At 34.6% G+C, this 16,653-nt stretch overlaps 1 protein-coding gene across 2 annotated transcripts in view; it reads left to right on the top strand.

The window, feature by feature from the left end:
* LOC140432820 (signal transducer and activator of transcription 5B-like) overlaps positions 1 to 16,653 on the top strand; it is a 63,263-nt gene that overhangs the window by 3,282 nt on the left and 43,328 nt on the right. For both annotated transcript variants that reach the window (XM_072520942.1, XM_072520943.1), the window contains exon 3: positions 13,001 to 13,174. In XM_072520942.1, coding sequence (XP_072377043.1) covers positions 13,001 to 13,174 — 174 coding nt within the window. The remainder of the gene's footprint in view (positions 1 to 13,000; positions 13,175 to 16,653) is intronic.

Here is a 16,653-nt window from a genome sequence, read left to right as displayed (position 1 = left end):
ATCGCTAATAAAACATATAATGGGCTAATTAAACATCTAAGATCTAACAACATCACAAGAAACACCAAATGCAAAATATACAAGACCCTGATAAAACCAGTCCTTGCATATGGATCAGAGACATGGACACTGTCAAAAAGCAATGAAAACCTATTAGGCACATTTGAACGAAAAATCCTTTACATACATTTATATAAGGGGGTAAAGGAAAATGACATATGGCGCAGAAGATATAACTTTGAACTATACACAGCATACAATGAACCCGAAATCATAACATCCATAAAGATCGGACGTCTGCGCTGGATGGGCCATGTTGAACGAATGTTGGAGACTGAAACACCAAAACATATTATGAGGCAAACACCAGCAGGAAGGTCAAAGGGAAGACCCAAACTTAGATACATGGAACAAGTGGAGCAAGATCTGAAAACACTTAAGATTACCAACTGGAAAAACAAAGCAAGGAACAGAACAGAATGGCGGAAAATCCTAGAACAAGCCAGGACCCAGAAAGGGTTGTCGAGCTACTGATGATGATGATGCCATTAATTTTGATACCACATTGAATGCCTTATTGAAAACGAATTCTGATTAAATGTTAAATATTATTGGGGACAAAATGCATCCCTGTCTTACTCTTCTTCGTATTTGAAGCTGTTCAGAATTATCCTGACCAATCCTGATGTTCGCACGCTGATGCCAGTAAAGAGTTTTAATGATAACTAGGTCTTTATCATCATCAATACCTAGCTGCTAAAGAATGGCTATATTTCAGTATGTTTTACTGGATCAAAGGCCTTCTCAATGTCAATAAAACACATATAAACCGGATGGCTGACATCTCTGTACCATAACCTAAATACTAAATAGTGTTTTTCTGTTTCCAAAGCTGGAACCCAAACTGTGTGTCACTGAGTTGTTTTTCTATTTTTTTTAATATACCAATAATATATTCTACCAAAAGCATATACAGATGACATAGTTCTTATGGGAAGAGACAAGGAAAGATTAAAAGAAGCAGTAATAATCCTAGCAAATGAAGCACAGAAAAGAGGTCTTGAAAATAACGAAGAAAAAACAAAATATTTACTCTATTCTAGAAGAGAAGATAACAAGACGAGAGAAATTAAGATAGAAAACTACACTTTTGAAAGAGTTCAACAATTTAAATATTTGGGAGTAATAGGGAATGGCAAAAATAACATAAGTGAAGAAGTAACACAGAGAATACTACTAGCAGGTAACAGAACGTACTGCTGATATCATAGGCTAATGAAGGATATGAACTTATCCAGAAATACAAAAGTGAAAATATACAGAGTGGCAATCAGACCAGTAGTTACATACGCAGTTAATACAATGTGCCTCACAGATAAAGATGAAGAAAAATTAAGGATATTCGGAAGAATGGAACAATCACATCAATCGCAGACATAAGAGTTGTTAAAATAGCAAGGGAGAAATCATCAAGTGGTAGAAGAATTATCGGTCGACCGCGCAAGAGATAGAGTGGCAATATTCCATAGAGGCATTATCCTGCCAATTCTTCTTTAAGTTCGATCTTCTATCGAAGGTTGGAAATCATCATGGCTATGCAGACTCTATTGACTGCTGCTCTAAATAGTTCTACACTACTGCGTCTCAACCAAGTAAGCCACGATATTCTTTGTCTTTCCACATTTCACTTTTCTCGAATTTTGCCTTGCATAATAAGCTGCAACAATGGGTATTTTTGCCCTCTCATAACATGGCTTAAGTTCTTAAGTTTTCTTCTTCTGTTGTTATCCATCAATATTACTGTATTGTATGAAAAACGCAAGTTATTCAAAACTTCTCTATTGATAGATATACCTTCTATTGAATCTGAGAGCGCTTCTTTAAATACCGCTTCACTGTAGACATTGAATAGTAGTGGTTACAGTTCGCAACCCTGGCAGACTACTCTCTGTATTTTGATATCTCGGGTGTTCTGGTTGTCAACTCTTACCTTGGCAGTTTGATTTAAATATAGATTAGATATAATTTTCATAGCACGACTGTCAATATTTTTGCTTTTTAATATATCTACAAGCTTTTTATGCTGAACCTTATCAAATGCCTTCAAAATCTACAAAACATGAGTATATGTCCTGATTCACATCCATACATCTCTTGGCCAGCACATTCAAGCCGAACAAAGCATCTCTTGTATGTCAATTGTGTGCCACTAATTTCATATTCAAGAGTTTTAACAATTCTGCTGTGTATTATTTTCAAATATGTTTTAAGTATGTGACTAATTAAAGCTGTTGTTCAGTGATCTAAGCAGGATATTGCACTTTTTGGGTATTGCCATAAAGGATGATTGCAGCCATTGTCTGATGATTGTGGCAGTGTGATATATTAGATTAAAGAGTTCAACCATTACGTCAATAACATCTTCATCAATTAGTTTTAATAATTCGATGGGCACATCATCTGGTCTGGTAGCTTTGCCCTCTTTTGTGTTTTTGATGACATAGATAACTTCTTCCCTTCCCGTAATATTGGTGGTCCGGTATCCTCTGTGGTTTCTACTAATAGTTCTTCTCTTTCATCATTAAATAGGTTTTGGATGTAATTGGTCCAGTGACACAATCTTTCCTTCATATCAGTAATAATATTTCCTTTATCATTTTTAAGAATATTCTTTCTTGTGCTTTTTCTAGAATCTGTCATTTCTTTGATTTTTTTTTGTGTAAATTAAAGCTATCATACTTTTTATCCAGATTTTCTATTTCCTTGCATCTGTCGGAGAGCCACCTTTCTTTTGATTCTCGAATTTTTTTTCTGATGTTTTTCTGAATTTCTTTGTATTTATTCAGGTTTTTTGCTTTGTTTTCTTCGTTCTTCGATAAGTTCAAGAATTCCTACTGTCATCCAAGGTTTTGTTTTTTCTCTAGGTGGTTTAAGGGTTTTAAAATAATTACAAAAAGAAGATAATAATTAAGAGGAATAATTTTCATACATAGGTTTAATGTATCTGAAGGTTGCAGATAGAGATATTTTTGGGCTTTTATTATAATTTTCAAGTTGTTCTATTTTTCATGATTTCCTTGTTTATCTTGTCAGGAGCAGTATTCTTGTGCTTAGTTTACTCTATATTTTTTTATACTTGTGAACATTTAAAAATATATGTTGTCATTACTAAGATAATTACTAGTTGAAAATGTTTTACCAGTAATTATTATTGATTAGTTGAACATATTGCAAGGTCTGTAGTGTTTATAGGTACCATCGTAATAAAAATAAAATGATACTAATAAATTTTCAAATCAACATGTTAATTATGTACTTTAATTACCACATAATGCTAAATGCGGTGTAACACAAAAAAGTATGATTGATTTCTATAACATACAATTTCTAAAAATAAATTTTAACTGTTTTTTTTCTTCTACTTTGTAAATAAGTCATATTTGCCTATAAAAAAACTGTATTCACTGGTTTATGTATCGTTTGATCGTTTTTTTCGTGGAGTTCCCCTTTGTCTTCTTCCAGTGGGAGATTTAACTCCCGCTATTTTTGCTGTCATGCGGTTTATGTGAAGTCATATGCTGACTCTTACTTATTTTTCCTATCCCTAGCCAATTTGCTAATTCGTTCAATTTTTTATGTGTGTATTGACCTTTATTTATTTTTTTTTATTTACATAATCGCATCGAACAATTGGCCATTAGCGACAAATTCATAGATTACATAAGTTTATTAAATTGTGTGGTACTTATTAATGTATTTCGAGAAATTTATAATATTGTTGAAATTACAGTCTGCACCTAAGTCTTGTAGCAGTGTTGCTGATATCTTGTTGTTACTTTGTTGATTATTATAGAGGGGACATTCACACAGTATGTGTTTTATTGTTGGTGTGGTATTACAAGTTTCACACCGCAGCGATTCGCACTTTTTAATTAATTAATCATGCGTTAACCCAGTATGACCGAGTCTGAGACGCGGTATATACGAGGGTGGATTGATATAAAACTAGCCTTTGATAGAAAAACCAAGTTTTTTGCATTTAAATCGATTTATTTCTCAACATAGTCCCCTTTTAGCTCGATACACTTAGTAAGACGATGTTCCAATTTTTTTATCCCATCCGAATAGTACTTTTGCTCGAGCTCTTCAAAAGAGGCCGAAGTTTCAGCGACGACTTCATCATTTGTTGCGAAACGGCGTCCTCCAAGCCATTTTTTTAGGTTTGGAAACAGGAAAAAATCGCTGGCGGCAAGATCTGGGGAATACGGTGGGTATTCAATCAATTCATAGCCCAATTCGTATAATTTTGTCATGGCGACGGCCGATCGGTGAGCCGGTGCATTGTCTTGGTGAAAGAGCACTTTTTGGCGTTCCAAACCGGGGCGTTTTCGACGCAATTCGGCATCAAATCAATCCAATAATGCTGCGTTGTACTCACCATTGATTGTTCTTCCTTTTTCCAAGTAGTCGATGTGGATGATGCCCTTCGCATCCCAGAAAACAGTCGCCATCACTTTGTCGGCCGAATGTGCACTCTTTGCCTTCTTCGGCGGCCTTCGCCGCGTTTGCGCCACTGTTTCGACTGTTCTTTGGTTTCCGGTGTATAATAATGCACCCAGGTTTCATCAACGGTGATAAATCGGCGAAAAAAATCCTTCGGATCGCGCCTTATCATCGCCAATAGCGTCTCCTAAGTGTTCACACGTTTTTGCATTTGATCGATTGTCAGGAAACGCGGCACCCATCGCGCGGATAGCTTTTTCATGTCCAAATGCTGGTGAATGATGTTGTGTACGCGTTCGTAAGAAATGTTTAGGGCCTCTATTAACTCGCGGAGATTAATTTAACGATCTACCATAATCATGTCATGGACTTTGTTGATCATTTCCGGCGTGGTAACTTCATTTGGCCTCCCGGGACGCTCATCATCAAAAACACTCGTGCGACCACGAACAAATTCAGCTTTTCAAAATTTTACTGTTGCTAACGAAAGTGCAACCTCACCATAAACTTCGTCCAGGTCGGCTTTGATTTGCACATTCATTTTACCCTTTTTGTGGAGGAACTTAATCACCGAACGATACTCGACTTTTTCCATTTCTCCGAAAACACAAAATTTGCTTGCTTTTGACGGCTGTAAAAACCACACTAATTGTTTTTAAAACTTAAAATTTTGACAGACGTCATGTCATGAACGGCAAATGTCAACACCGAAACCAATTCGGTATCAAGTAGCGCCATCTATCAAAGGCTAGTTTAATATCAATCTATCCTCGTATATGCTTTTTCAGTAAAATTGTGTCAGTTTTTCACATAATTAACGTCACCTTTAGTATTTAAAATCAAATAGCAAAATTACATTGTTTATATATTGTATATCACAGCGACATTACCCCCAGTTTTGATCTACATTCGGACCACAGTCCCATCTTGATTACTTTAAGTACCAATATAATTTGGAAAACTCTTGCACCAAGGCTATGTTCCAGTAACACGAATTGGGTTCAATTCAATGAAGAAATCAATGAAAAAATATCTCTTGACATTCGACTCAAACACAAAAACGATATTGAAGAAGCTGTAAAATATCTAACGGAACAAATACAACAAGCCGCTTGGAAAGCTACTCCTGAAAAGGAAAAAACCATTGATGAAAGGTATAGTATACCCCTCCACACTAGAACACTAGTAGAAGAAAGAAGAAAAGCCCGTCGCAAATGGCAAAGAACAAGAAACGCGATAGATAAAACAAATCTAAACAGGCTCACACACAGACTTCATTCCGCTATCCAAACAGCCAAAAACGAATCTTTTGAAAGATATGTCACAAACCTTTCTCTTGACGACAACTCTCTTTGGAAAGCCACAAAGAAATTCAAAAGGCCGGTAGTAATGAAATCACCAATTCGGAAAAATGATAGAACCTGGGCTCGTTCAGATATAGAAAAATCCAACAGATTTGCAGAACATCTATCAACCGTCTTCTCCACCCCACAGGCCAACGATATTAACGACGGGAAAATTAGAGACTTCCTTAATGCACCCTGTCAGCTATCATTACCACTAAAATACTTCTCACCAAACGAAGTCCGTAACGAAATCAACCTGCTTAACCCTCATAAAGCTCCAGGATTTGACTTTATAACTGGCGAAATCTTAAAAAAACTCCCAAGAAAAGGTGTCGTCTTAATAACCATTATTTTTAATAGCCTCCTGAGACTCTGCTATTTTCCAGTGCAATGGAAGTATGCACAAATTATAATGATACCTAAACCTGGTAAATCTCTAACTGAAGCCAGTTCGTACAGACCAATAAGTCTCCTTCCGACTTTATCAAAAGTCTTCGAAAGGTTAATCCTTAACAGAATAGAAACAATAATACCTATAGAAAACCTTATCCCAGATCATCAGTTTGGTTTTCGGTCAAATCACTCAACCATACAACAGTGCCATAGATTAGTCAACAAAATAAAAGAGAGCCTAGAAGGGAAACAAATCTGTCTATCAGCATTCCTTGATATACAGCAAGCATTTGATAGAGTGTGGCACGAGGGTCTTCTCTATAAAATAAAAGCTCAGCTAACTGACCAAATCTACCTCCTCCTTAAATCATACTTGTCCGACAGATACTTCCAAGTTAAATTCGAAGGTGCTCTATCAAACTACCACCAAATAAAATCCGGAGTACCTCAAGGCAGTGTGCTTGGCCCATTCCTTTATCAAATCTTCACTGCTGATATTCCTATTAGAGAAAATACACTAATGGCAACATTTGCGGATGACACTGGTATACTAGCATCAGACATCAACGAAATATTAGCATTTAACAAAATGCAAAATCATCTCAATGAACTAGAAGACTGGCTTAAATGCTGGAAAATAAACGTCAACACAAACAAGTCTTGTCAAGTAAATTTCACAAATCGAAGAATTAGATGTCCACAACTACACCTAAATAATTCACCTATACCTATAAAAACAGAAGTAAAGTACCTGGGCCTTCATCTAGACGAAAAACTTACTTGGAAATCATATATTGCAGCCAAACGACGACACCTCGACCTAAAAGTTAAAAATATGAGCTGGCTAATCAACAGAAGATCGCAACTTTCATTAGAAAACAAACTGACCATCTATAAAACAATACTCAAACCAGTGTGGACATACGGAATTGAGCTGTGGGGCTGTAGCAAACCATCCAACACCAAAATACTACAGACATTCCAGTCAAAAACTATTCGTATGTTAGCTAAAGCCCCGTGGTATGTGTCAAACCAAACCCTTCATGCAGACCTCAACATCCCCTTCATCAATGATGTGATTGCCGACCACTCAAGAAGATACATGAATCGCAGCGCAGACCATCCAAACCATCTCATAGACGAATTATTCAACCCCTCACTGGTTGACAGACGTCTAAAAAGACTTTGGCCAGAAGATCTAGCTGCTAGGTAAATTCCAGAGAGTCGTCAATGGACGACACCTGCCACAAGCCAAGAACATACATCATATTTACTTATTACTGTATTGAAGTAGATTGTAAATTAGCAATAAATAAATAAATAAAAAAAAAATATATTGTATATAAGTAAAAAATGACGTTTAATCTCTTGCATATTTTCATAATTACATATTGTTATCACCAAATTGATCAAAAGCAGTTATTAGATATCTGTATCAAAGTGTCACCAAAAAAACTGCTAAATTCTCCTATCTACTAAACACCGTGTTTAAAATGAAGATTCTATAGATATTCTTTATTCAATTAGAAGACGTTAACTATCATTACGGCAAAGATTTCATAATTTTCTGCCAATAAATTTTTTGTTGTCTAAATCTGTTCGGCTTTCTATCTTTTCGAATTAGTTGCAACAGTACTTGATGTTGGATTTCTCTCAATACATGACTTAAATAAGTTAATATATTACTGAGAACCAACGGGTTGAGCATGAATATCATAATTCCTTCCTGATTTTGGGCTGTAAAACTATTTAGTTGCAGATATAATAATCTTTTACCTGATAATTCCTAAAATCTGTTTACAATAGTAATAAGATCTACCAACACAGAAGACTTAACCTTCTGAAAACACTGCTGCAGTACTAAGAAGTGTTTGTCTCAAATTTGTCGTACATTGTAATAAGTAATAAAACTGACTGTTACAGGAACTTTGCAAATTTTTAGTAAAATGAAACATTTTATTTTTATAACACTCTCTTTACTTTCTTCCAAAGTAATTTCTTCTAACTTTAGGCTATCGACTATGTAAAAGAACATGGGTAAAAGGAATTCAAGGAATGTTGTTATTTCATATGGTCGATCGATCTCTTAAAATAATAAAATCGACGAGTATACTACCAAATAGAGCTTTGCGTTTTTGCGATCAAGGAAAATTTGTCCACTTATCGATTTTTTGGCTATAACTCAAAAAACTGTACATTTTTAATAAATATATACGAGATTTTTTGTAGAGAATAAAATTTACTGTCGAAATGGCATCTTTTAAAGCGTAGAATATATTTTTTTAACAAAATAAATCCAAAAAACAGTGTTGTCAAAAAAATTTGAAATTTTTTTTTTTCGAAAGGGTAACTTAATGTGAAAGCTCTCCAGGCCGAGAAAGCCCATGGCTTGGTTTACCATTATTTTTCATTCTTTCTCGTTTGCTGCTTTATTGTACCAATTTGGGATTTTAAGTTGTTCTTCTATCTTTTTTCCACCCGGTTTTCATAATACATTTCTTCATCTTTCCTTCTATTCTTCCCGTTAGGATTCTTTTGGGTAGTCTCGTATTTGACAACCTTTGGATATGTCCCAACCATGTCAGTCAGTTGTGATTTTATGATCCCTACGATTGGGTCTCCGTACATCTTCTCTAGTAATATATTTGGTCTTTTTATCCACATTCCGTTCCATAGCTTTCCTCCAAATATTTTCTTGAGGACTTTTCTTTCCCACACTTGGAGAACGACTTCTTCGGATTTGTTCATAGTCCATGTTTCACTGTCATATAATACTATAGGTCTTCGCTCACTGTCTTATATATTCTTATCTTAGCCCTTCTAGATATGTTTTTACTTCTTAATAACTTGTTTAGAGCAAATATACAACGATTACCAGCCATAATTCTCGCTTGGATTTCTTCCTTCATATTTGGTGTCCTGGAGAATGTCGCTCCTATGTAGTGAAATCTTTCTACTTCTTCGAATTTATATATTTTTTCTTCAGTGATTCTTGTCAATTATTGCCCTTGTGCATTTTCGTTCTGTCAATTCCATATATTTGGTCTTTTCTTCGTTTATGTATATCCCTTTCTTTCTCGCTTTGGCTTCTAGTCTTTTTAGTATTTATTTTAATTTTTCTTTACTTCTGGCTATCAATACTGTGTTGATTCCGGCTTCTTGACGACAATTTCAAGAAGGATACTGAATAACAGTGATGACAGTGGGCCCTCTTATCGCAATCCCTCACTGACTTATATGTTTCTTTTCCATTTATTTTAAGCCTATTTTCTGTTTTTCTCAGTGTCACTTTTATCATTCGTACTATTTTTTAACTAATTCCCAATTCACGTAGAGCCGTGTAAATTTCTCTTCGTTTTACTCTGTCAAAAGCTCTTTTTTTTTTAAGTCTTTGTTAGCAAAACTTATAACAACTTAATATTAAAGCATTTTCCACTAAAAAAAGTATGACAAACTGCTGAAAAAATACTCGTACAATGGTTTAATAATTAATTAAGGTCTTACAGATCTAATCTTTCTCTTATTAAACACATTACAGATGCCACTAAGGATCTCGATTTGTTCAAAGTATCTAAACAACAAAAATTTGAATATAATCGGCAATTACAAATTGCAAAAAAGTCAGCTCACTGTGATTTTACTACTAATTCCAATAAGAAACCTAGAGACTGCTGGAAAATAGTAAATGTCGAAAGAAACAACTCAAGATTCAGTACGGTACAACCTGATCTACCTCCAGACGAAATAAATCATTTTTTTACTACAATTGCAGAGAATATAATTACATCTCTCCCCACTATTAATGTCGATGTCCTCTTCGATTTTAGAAATGATCCTTCTCCGAGCAAGTCATTTTTCTTTCGTCCTGTTGTGGAAGAAGAGGTCTCTCAAATAATAATTATGGCAATATGGAATAATATCTTCTGCAATATGGAATAATTGTCCCGTATTTGATATCCGAGTCCATTCTCGAATGTTCCTCAACCAAGAAATCCGTTTCATTCCTACACCTCTACTGCCCTCTATTTTGCCTTGAAGAATCAGTTGTAATATTTTATATCGACGTCCCCTTACTATATGTCCCAGATAAGACATTTTTCGATGTTTAACAGTCTTTAGCAGTTCTCTATCTTTGTTGACGCTTCTTAGTACTTCTTCATTAGTTTTCTTTGCTGTCCAAGTTATCTTCAACATTCGTCTATGAACCCACATTTCCAATGCTTCAATTTTGTTCATGATCGATACTTTTAGCGTCCACACTTCTGCACTATACAAAAGTACGGACCAAACTTAACATTCTAATTCTAATAAAGTTTCTTAGTAATTCTAATTGTAGGGACGTTCACGAAATTAATAGCAAAATTGTAAAAGAAACTTACCAAATAGTTTTAACATCTTTCTGTCATCTTATTAATTTAATTCTATCAATTGGAGTATTTTCAGAAGTACTAAAATACTCAAAAGTACTACCTATCTACAAAAAAGGTGATTCTTCAAAAACTGACAATTGCAGACCCATATGCATTGTTTCTACTTTTAGGAAAGTGATTGAAAAGGATATCAAACAACAATTTTATTCCTATTTTCAGTCATATAATTACTTTAGTAACTGACAATGTGGATTCAGAAGTAATCATTCTACTACGAACGCGGTATTTAATTTTGTAAGCGAGGTGATTGAGGGGCTTGAACGCGGCAATCGCGTAGCAATTTCTCTTTACGACTTGTCGAAAGCTTTTGACTGCGTTTCACACATTTTGCTCCACAGATTAATTTACTATGGAATCAGAGGTATCTGATTCTTAAGATAAATAACTTCTTATTTATGTGACAGACTCCCGGCGTTAGTGTCTAAAGGTCATCTATCCGATTTTCTATCCGTAAAACATAGTCCCATGAGGTTCGGTCTTAGGACCTCTTTTGTTTATTATTTATGTCAACGATTTGTCTAAATTCATATCTCCGTACAAATCCATACAATTCGCAGATGATACGACATACGTTATATCAGGAAAAAATAATGATGATTTAAAAATGTGTCATGAGGAAGTTTTTAGTAAATCCAGCACATAATTTGCTGCAAACAAACTAAAACTTAACTCTGATAAAACGCAAAATTTGTTTATATCTGCAAGTAATTTACACAATGATCGAGATAACAAAGAGACTGGGAATAACCATAGATAATCGACTGAACTGAACTAAAGAAACAGCTATCAAATTCATTATTTTTTATTCGCCAACTAGCAAGGGTTGTCAACTTTGAAACATTAAAAAAGACATATTTTTCTTTATTCTACTCGCAACTAAACTATGGTTTAATCATTTGGGGCAATTCAATAAATCCACTTCAAAAAGGAAGCTATTTAAGCTAATGCTTTTAGCGAGGGTTAGTTATCTAGAACACTGCCTTTCTTTATCAAATTCAAATTTATGCAGCTATCTACTCTGTTGATATTTTAAGTTCTAACTAAATACTAAATTCACAGAAAACAGGCCCAGGTTCACAATACGCGAAACTGTCACTACTTACGAACAAGTCGCTGTAGGTTACGTCTTTCAGATAAAAATTGCCTTAATTATAACTATTAGAATATTTTACCAAAAGCTAAGCTGTAATAGTTTCGAAAAAGTTATACAAAGATATCTTCTGAAACATTTTACTGCTCAAAAGACTATATGACTCATTGCAGAACATCCACTGAACTGCTTGCCGCAACTTTGCGGCCATAAATCTTTTTCTGTGTAATATGTGTTTTGTTTGTGATATATTTAAGTTACGTTTTATATTCCTTTTTTATATACTATGTATTTCTTTTGATTTGCTACAAACAGTATTTGTATTTGTTATGTAGTTGAATAAATAAACTTTAAACTCTAATTTAAGTCGATTAATAGGGCCACTGCAGATTTCCCATATTCGTAGCTTTCTGTTTGTATTTCGCGCAGCTGGAAAATTTGAACTACTGTGCTACATGCTCTTTCTATGTCATTATCTATTTTTTGCGATATCTTATCTTTTTTTATACATACAGCAATTATTTTTGTATTATGCTGTTCCTATATTTCTTTCAGCAACTTTTCCAAATGCTTAATTAGTACTAGTCCTTCATATTTAAACAGTTCAGCTGTTACTTCGTCTTTTCTTGGGCTCTTATTTTTCTTTAGTTTCTCTATTACTATTCTGTTTTTATTTTATTTAAAAGCTTTTCGAAGTATTCTTTCCATCTATTCAGTATTTCCTAGTCACTTACTAAATTCTTCCATTTTGCTTTTGTAGAGTACAGGTTTTCTTTAACCTTTAACCTTTTTTCTCATTTTCATCCCTTGATATAACTTTTAATTTCTCTATTTTTAAAAGTTTCCTTTTATGAATTTCACTTTACCTTCATTGTAGTTTCTTTTCTTTGATCTTATGATTCTTTTGGCTCGTTTCCTTTATTCGTTGTTTTTTCTTCCTATCTGTGGTGTTTTTTGCACCATTTTAACCTGAAGTATATATTTGTTCTCGTCTTCCCAAGTCGCGTCGAATAATATATCGCTTGTACTATTTCGGCGACTTTTAAACATTTTTGGGTTATAAGCTATCATTTGACACCTCATTTATATGTTCTTTCTGTAACGGAGAAGTTGTGTTCACGGACTCACGGTTCAGACAGACTGACGGATATACAGACATGAGTAATTCAAGGTTTTCACCATTTTTTTGTTATAAACTTCGTGCAAACAATAAATTAATGTTACTTTATTTTTTTTAGGTGCGATATTGATCCACAACCAGATAATCCTCAACATGAACAATACATTTCAAGTTTGATCAACTCTCTGATCAAAGAGATAGAAAACAAAGCGTCAGTTGTAACTGATTCAGAATATTTCCTTACAAAACTAAAGCTTGCTGAAGCTGCAAAATTATTCAGAGAAAGATACAGGTTCGTATATCATATTCTATAGCATCATTCTAATTTTGGATAAAAGTGTTTTATTACTCGTTTCCCAACTAGTGAAATATATTATTAGCCAAAATCAGATCAGCCCCTATAAATATATGGATAATTAAATACAGGGTTATGCAATTGAACTGTTGCCAACTTCACATCGATATATATGGCAAATCGATAATGACAGCTACGTCAAAGTTGGCCTGATAACACTTCAGTATGTTTATAAGCGGTTAAAAGCATTTGCATTTAAGTTTTATACATACAACAAAAGTTATTTGCAATGGAATTTAAACGTAATAGTGTGATTGCGTTATATTTGGCTGTAAAATCACAACTAGCTGTTGTTCGTCAGCTCAAACACCTCAAAGTGAATAAAATGTTTGTGTATCGCACCATAGCTCGTTATAATGATACTGGTAGCATTGCCAAACGCTATGGTGGTGGACGAAAAAAAAAAACAGCAATATCACCTGAAATGATTCGGAAAGTGAAGGCTCGACTTGAGTGAAATCCACGTCGCAGTGGTAATCAAATGGCCAAAGAACTGAAAATATCCCATCGAAGCATGCAACGAATATTGAAAAAGGAGCTTAAGGTCAAGCCTTACAAGTTCCAAAAAGCACACAATCTTACACCAAAGCAAAAAAAGTTCAGCTTGAAAGAGCAAAGGAGTTGTTACGCCTGCGCTTAACTCTGTTCTCTGATGAAAAAAATTTCCCTATTGAGCAGTTCATAAACTCTCAAAATGATCGTGTTTACTTGACCGAACGCACCTACGAAAGTTTGAGCTTACGAACGGCCACACGAAGTAATTTCCCATCTCAAGTAATGGTATGGATGGACAGCTGTAACCGCCGATGGACGTTCTCCAATCGTTTTTATTGAATCTGGTGTCAAAGTCAACGCAACTTATTATCGGGAAAATGTTTTAGAAGCTGCTTTAGAGCCGTGGGCACGCAAACATTTCGGTTGTAGACCATCGACGTTCCAACAAGACTAGGCACCGTCTCATAAAGCTAATGTGAACCAAGAATGGTTAAAAAACTATGTTCCAGACTTCATTTCATCCACACAATGGCTTTCGAATTCGTCAGACGCAAATCCGATGGACTATTCCATCTGGTCCATTTTGGAGAGCAAAGTGAGGACTAAAAAATATGCCAGTATGGATGCGCTGAAGAAAGCAATTATACGTGAATGGGCCAAAATACCGGAAGATCACATTCGTGCAGCATCCAACTCGTTTTCTGATCGTTTGAAGGGCATAGTCAAGGCAAAAGGTGGCCACATCGAGCGATAGCGATAAAGTGAGTGGATTCTGCAATTTTGATTATTTTCACACATTTTTGTCATTTGAATCAATAAAAAATAATTTCACACAAAAAAATTATGGTCGTTTAAATAGAACACTTCAATTGCGTAACCCTGTAGTAACAGATAATACATCAGTGAGTTTGCTCATTGATTTTTAACCTCTTACAAATAGCCTAAAATGCCTATTCGCCAAAATGCCTATAGATTCAGCAAAGCCTTATATTTAGCCTCTAGTGCAGAAAAACTAAATAATATCCACCACCTATCCGAACGAGGGCACAGTTTTTTATTCTTCAACAGGTAGTTTGCCATCATATAGAAGAAAAAACGTAAAAGGAATACATTTATAATCCAAACCAAAGTATTCACTAGTGGAAAAATCCTGAAAAAAATTGAACGTCTAAATCAAGATGTGAAAGACCCACTTCAAAAGTTACTTAGATAATTTTTTTAAAAAAACTTTGTATGTAACAAGAAACCATTCGCCGTGTCTAAATATAAGAGGCTGATGCATCTTTGTATATGTAAATATCATCATTTACTTATTTTATAAAGGTTTCCGACAATTCAGTGTCCTAAAGTGTGATAGCTACTGTTTTTTTTTTAATGCGAAAGGCATTATTCACATTAATAACTGCAATAACTAGCGTATGCCGTGGATCTGTATTCGACCGTTTTCATTCCAATTTGAGGAAAAATGTCCTGGTTTGTCTCGCAAAAATCTTTTCCATCAAGATGAGGCATTCACTTACAATGTGACTGTTGTACAGGCAAAATTATGCTAATTGGATTCCAGATTAATCTACCACCCACCGTATTCCCGGATTCAGCTCCGTTTGACTATTTTCTGTTTCTAAACTTTAAGTTTAAGTTTTATCAGAAACTTCACATTATAGTAAAGGAGTTCGAATAAAATTACTTTCCTTAAGGAGTAACAACGTTGGAAAGGCGGTTTATCAAGTGTATCGAGCGAAAAGAAAACTATATTTAAAAATAAATGTGTTTGCTTATGAATAAGACAATCTACCTATCGAAAATCTACCTAGTATTATTTGTAAACATGCAAGAAAAAGTTGCATCTTAAACATATTTTTATTTTGTCTAGCATTACTGGTAGCGATTCTGAAACAGTTCACATTTCCCCACTTTTTACACAATTCTCAGGTTATTTTTAAATTATAAAGAAATGCCGATATTTTTATATATTATGCTGATTATAACTTAAGATTACTACATATTTTTGTGTTTATTTTATTACCTGCCTAGGCGATACATAAAAGTGTACATCTTACATTAATATATAAACAATTTGTTCATATCAGCACTCATTTTAAAAGAATTTTTATCTTGAAATGTGAGATTATCTACATAAAAATTCCTCTGTAATGTTTTGATAAATCACCCTTTTTAATTGAATACAGTGTGAACCATTTGTTTCAACCATTTGTTTTTTGGTAAATAATAAGTAATGGGAGATGTACACAAAATTGTTGCAATTGTTATGATTCCCCTTTTTCGGTGGTGTATTAACGGAGTGAGTGCAGTGCTAATCAATATTTTCTTAGAATTCTAACAATAAAACACTGAAACCTTTTGTTTTCAAAACTTCTACAAAATTTATTATAGTTTATTATCACTACAGCTGTTTCGGCAGAGTGCCTTCTCGAGTGATCTATTTTTGCCATGCGTTTACATTTTATAGTCTTTAACTGAATAAGTTGAGGAGGGGAGAACTTGTCTCAAGTTGGTCATTCAGAATTATGTATGTATTTTTTAATTGATTAATTTCCATTCTTCTTCTTCCTTTGCCCTATCCGTTTCGGACGTTGGCTATTAACAAGGCTATTTTGACTTTGTTTACGGCACCTCTGAACAGTTCGGTCGATGTTAGTCCGAACCATTGTCGCAGGTTATGCATCCATGAGTGTCGTCTTCTTCCCGGTCCCCTCCTACTGTCGATTCTTCCTTGGACTATTAACTGTAGCAGCCGGTACTTAGTATGCCTCATGACATGTCCGAAGTACTCAAGCTTCCGTTTCTTTACGGTGAAGATTATTTCTTTGCTTTTGCCTATTCTCTGCATTACTTCTACGTTAGTGATGTGGTCTGTCCAGGATATCCGAAGAATACGGCGATATATCCACAGCTCAAAG

This window comes from Diabrotica undecimpunctata, chromosome 1 (assembly GCF_040954645.1).
Source record: "Diabrotica undecimpunctata isolate CICGRU chromosome 1, icDiaUnde3, whole genome shotgun sequence".
Lineage (NCBI taxonomy): Eukaryota > Metazoa > Arthropoda > Insecta > Coleoptera > Chrysomelidae > Diabrotica > Diabrotica undecimpunctata.
This window is presented reverse-complemented; position numbering and strand designations above follow the sequence as displayed.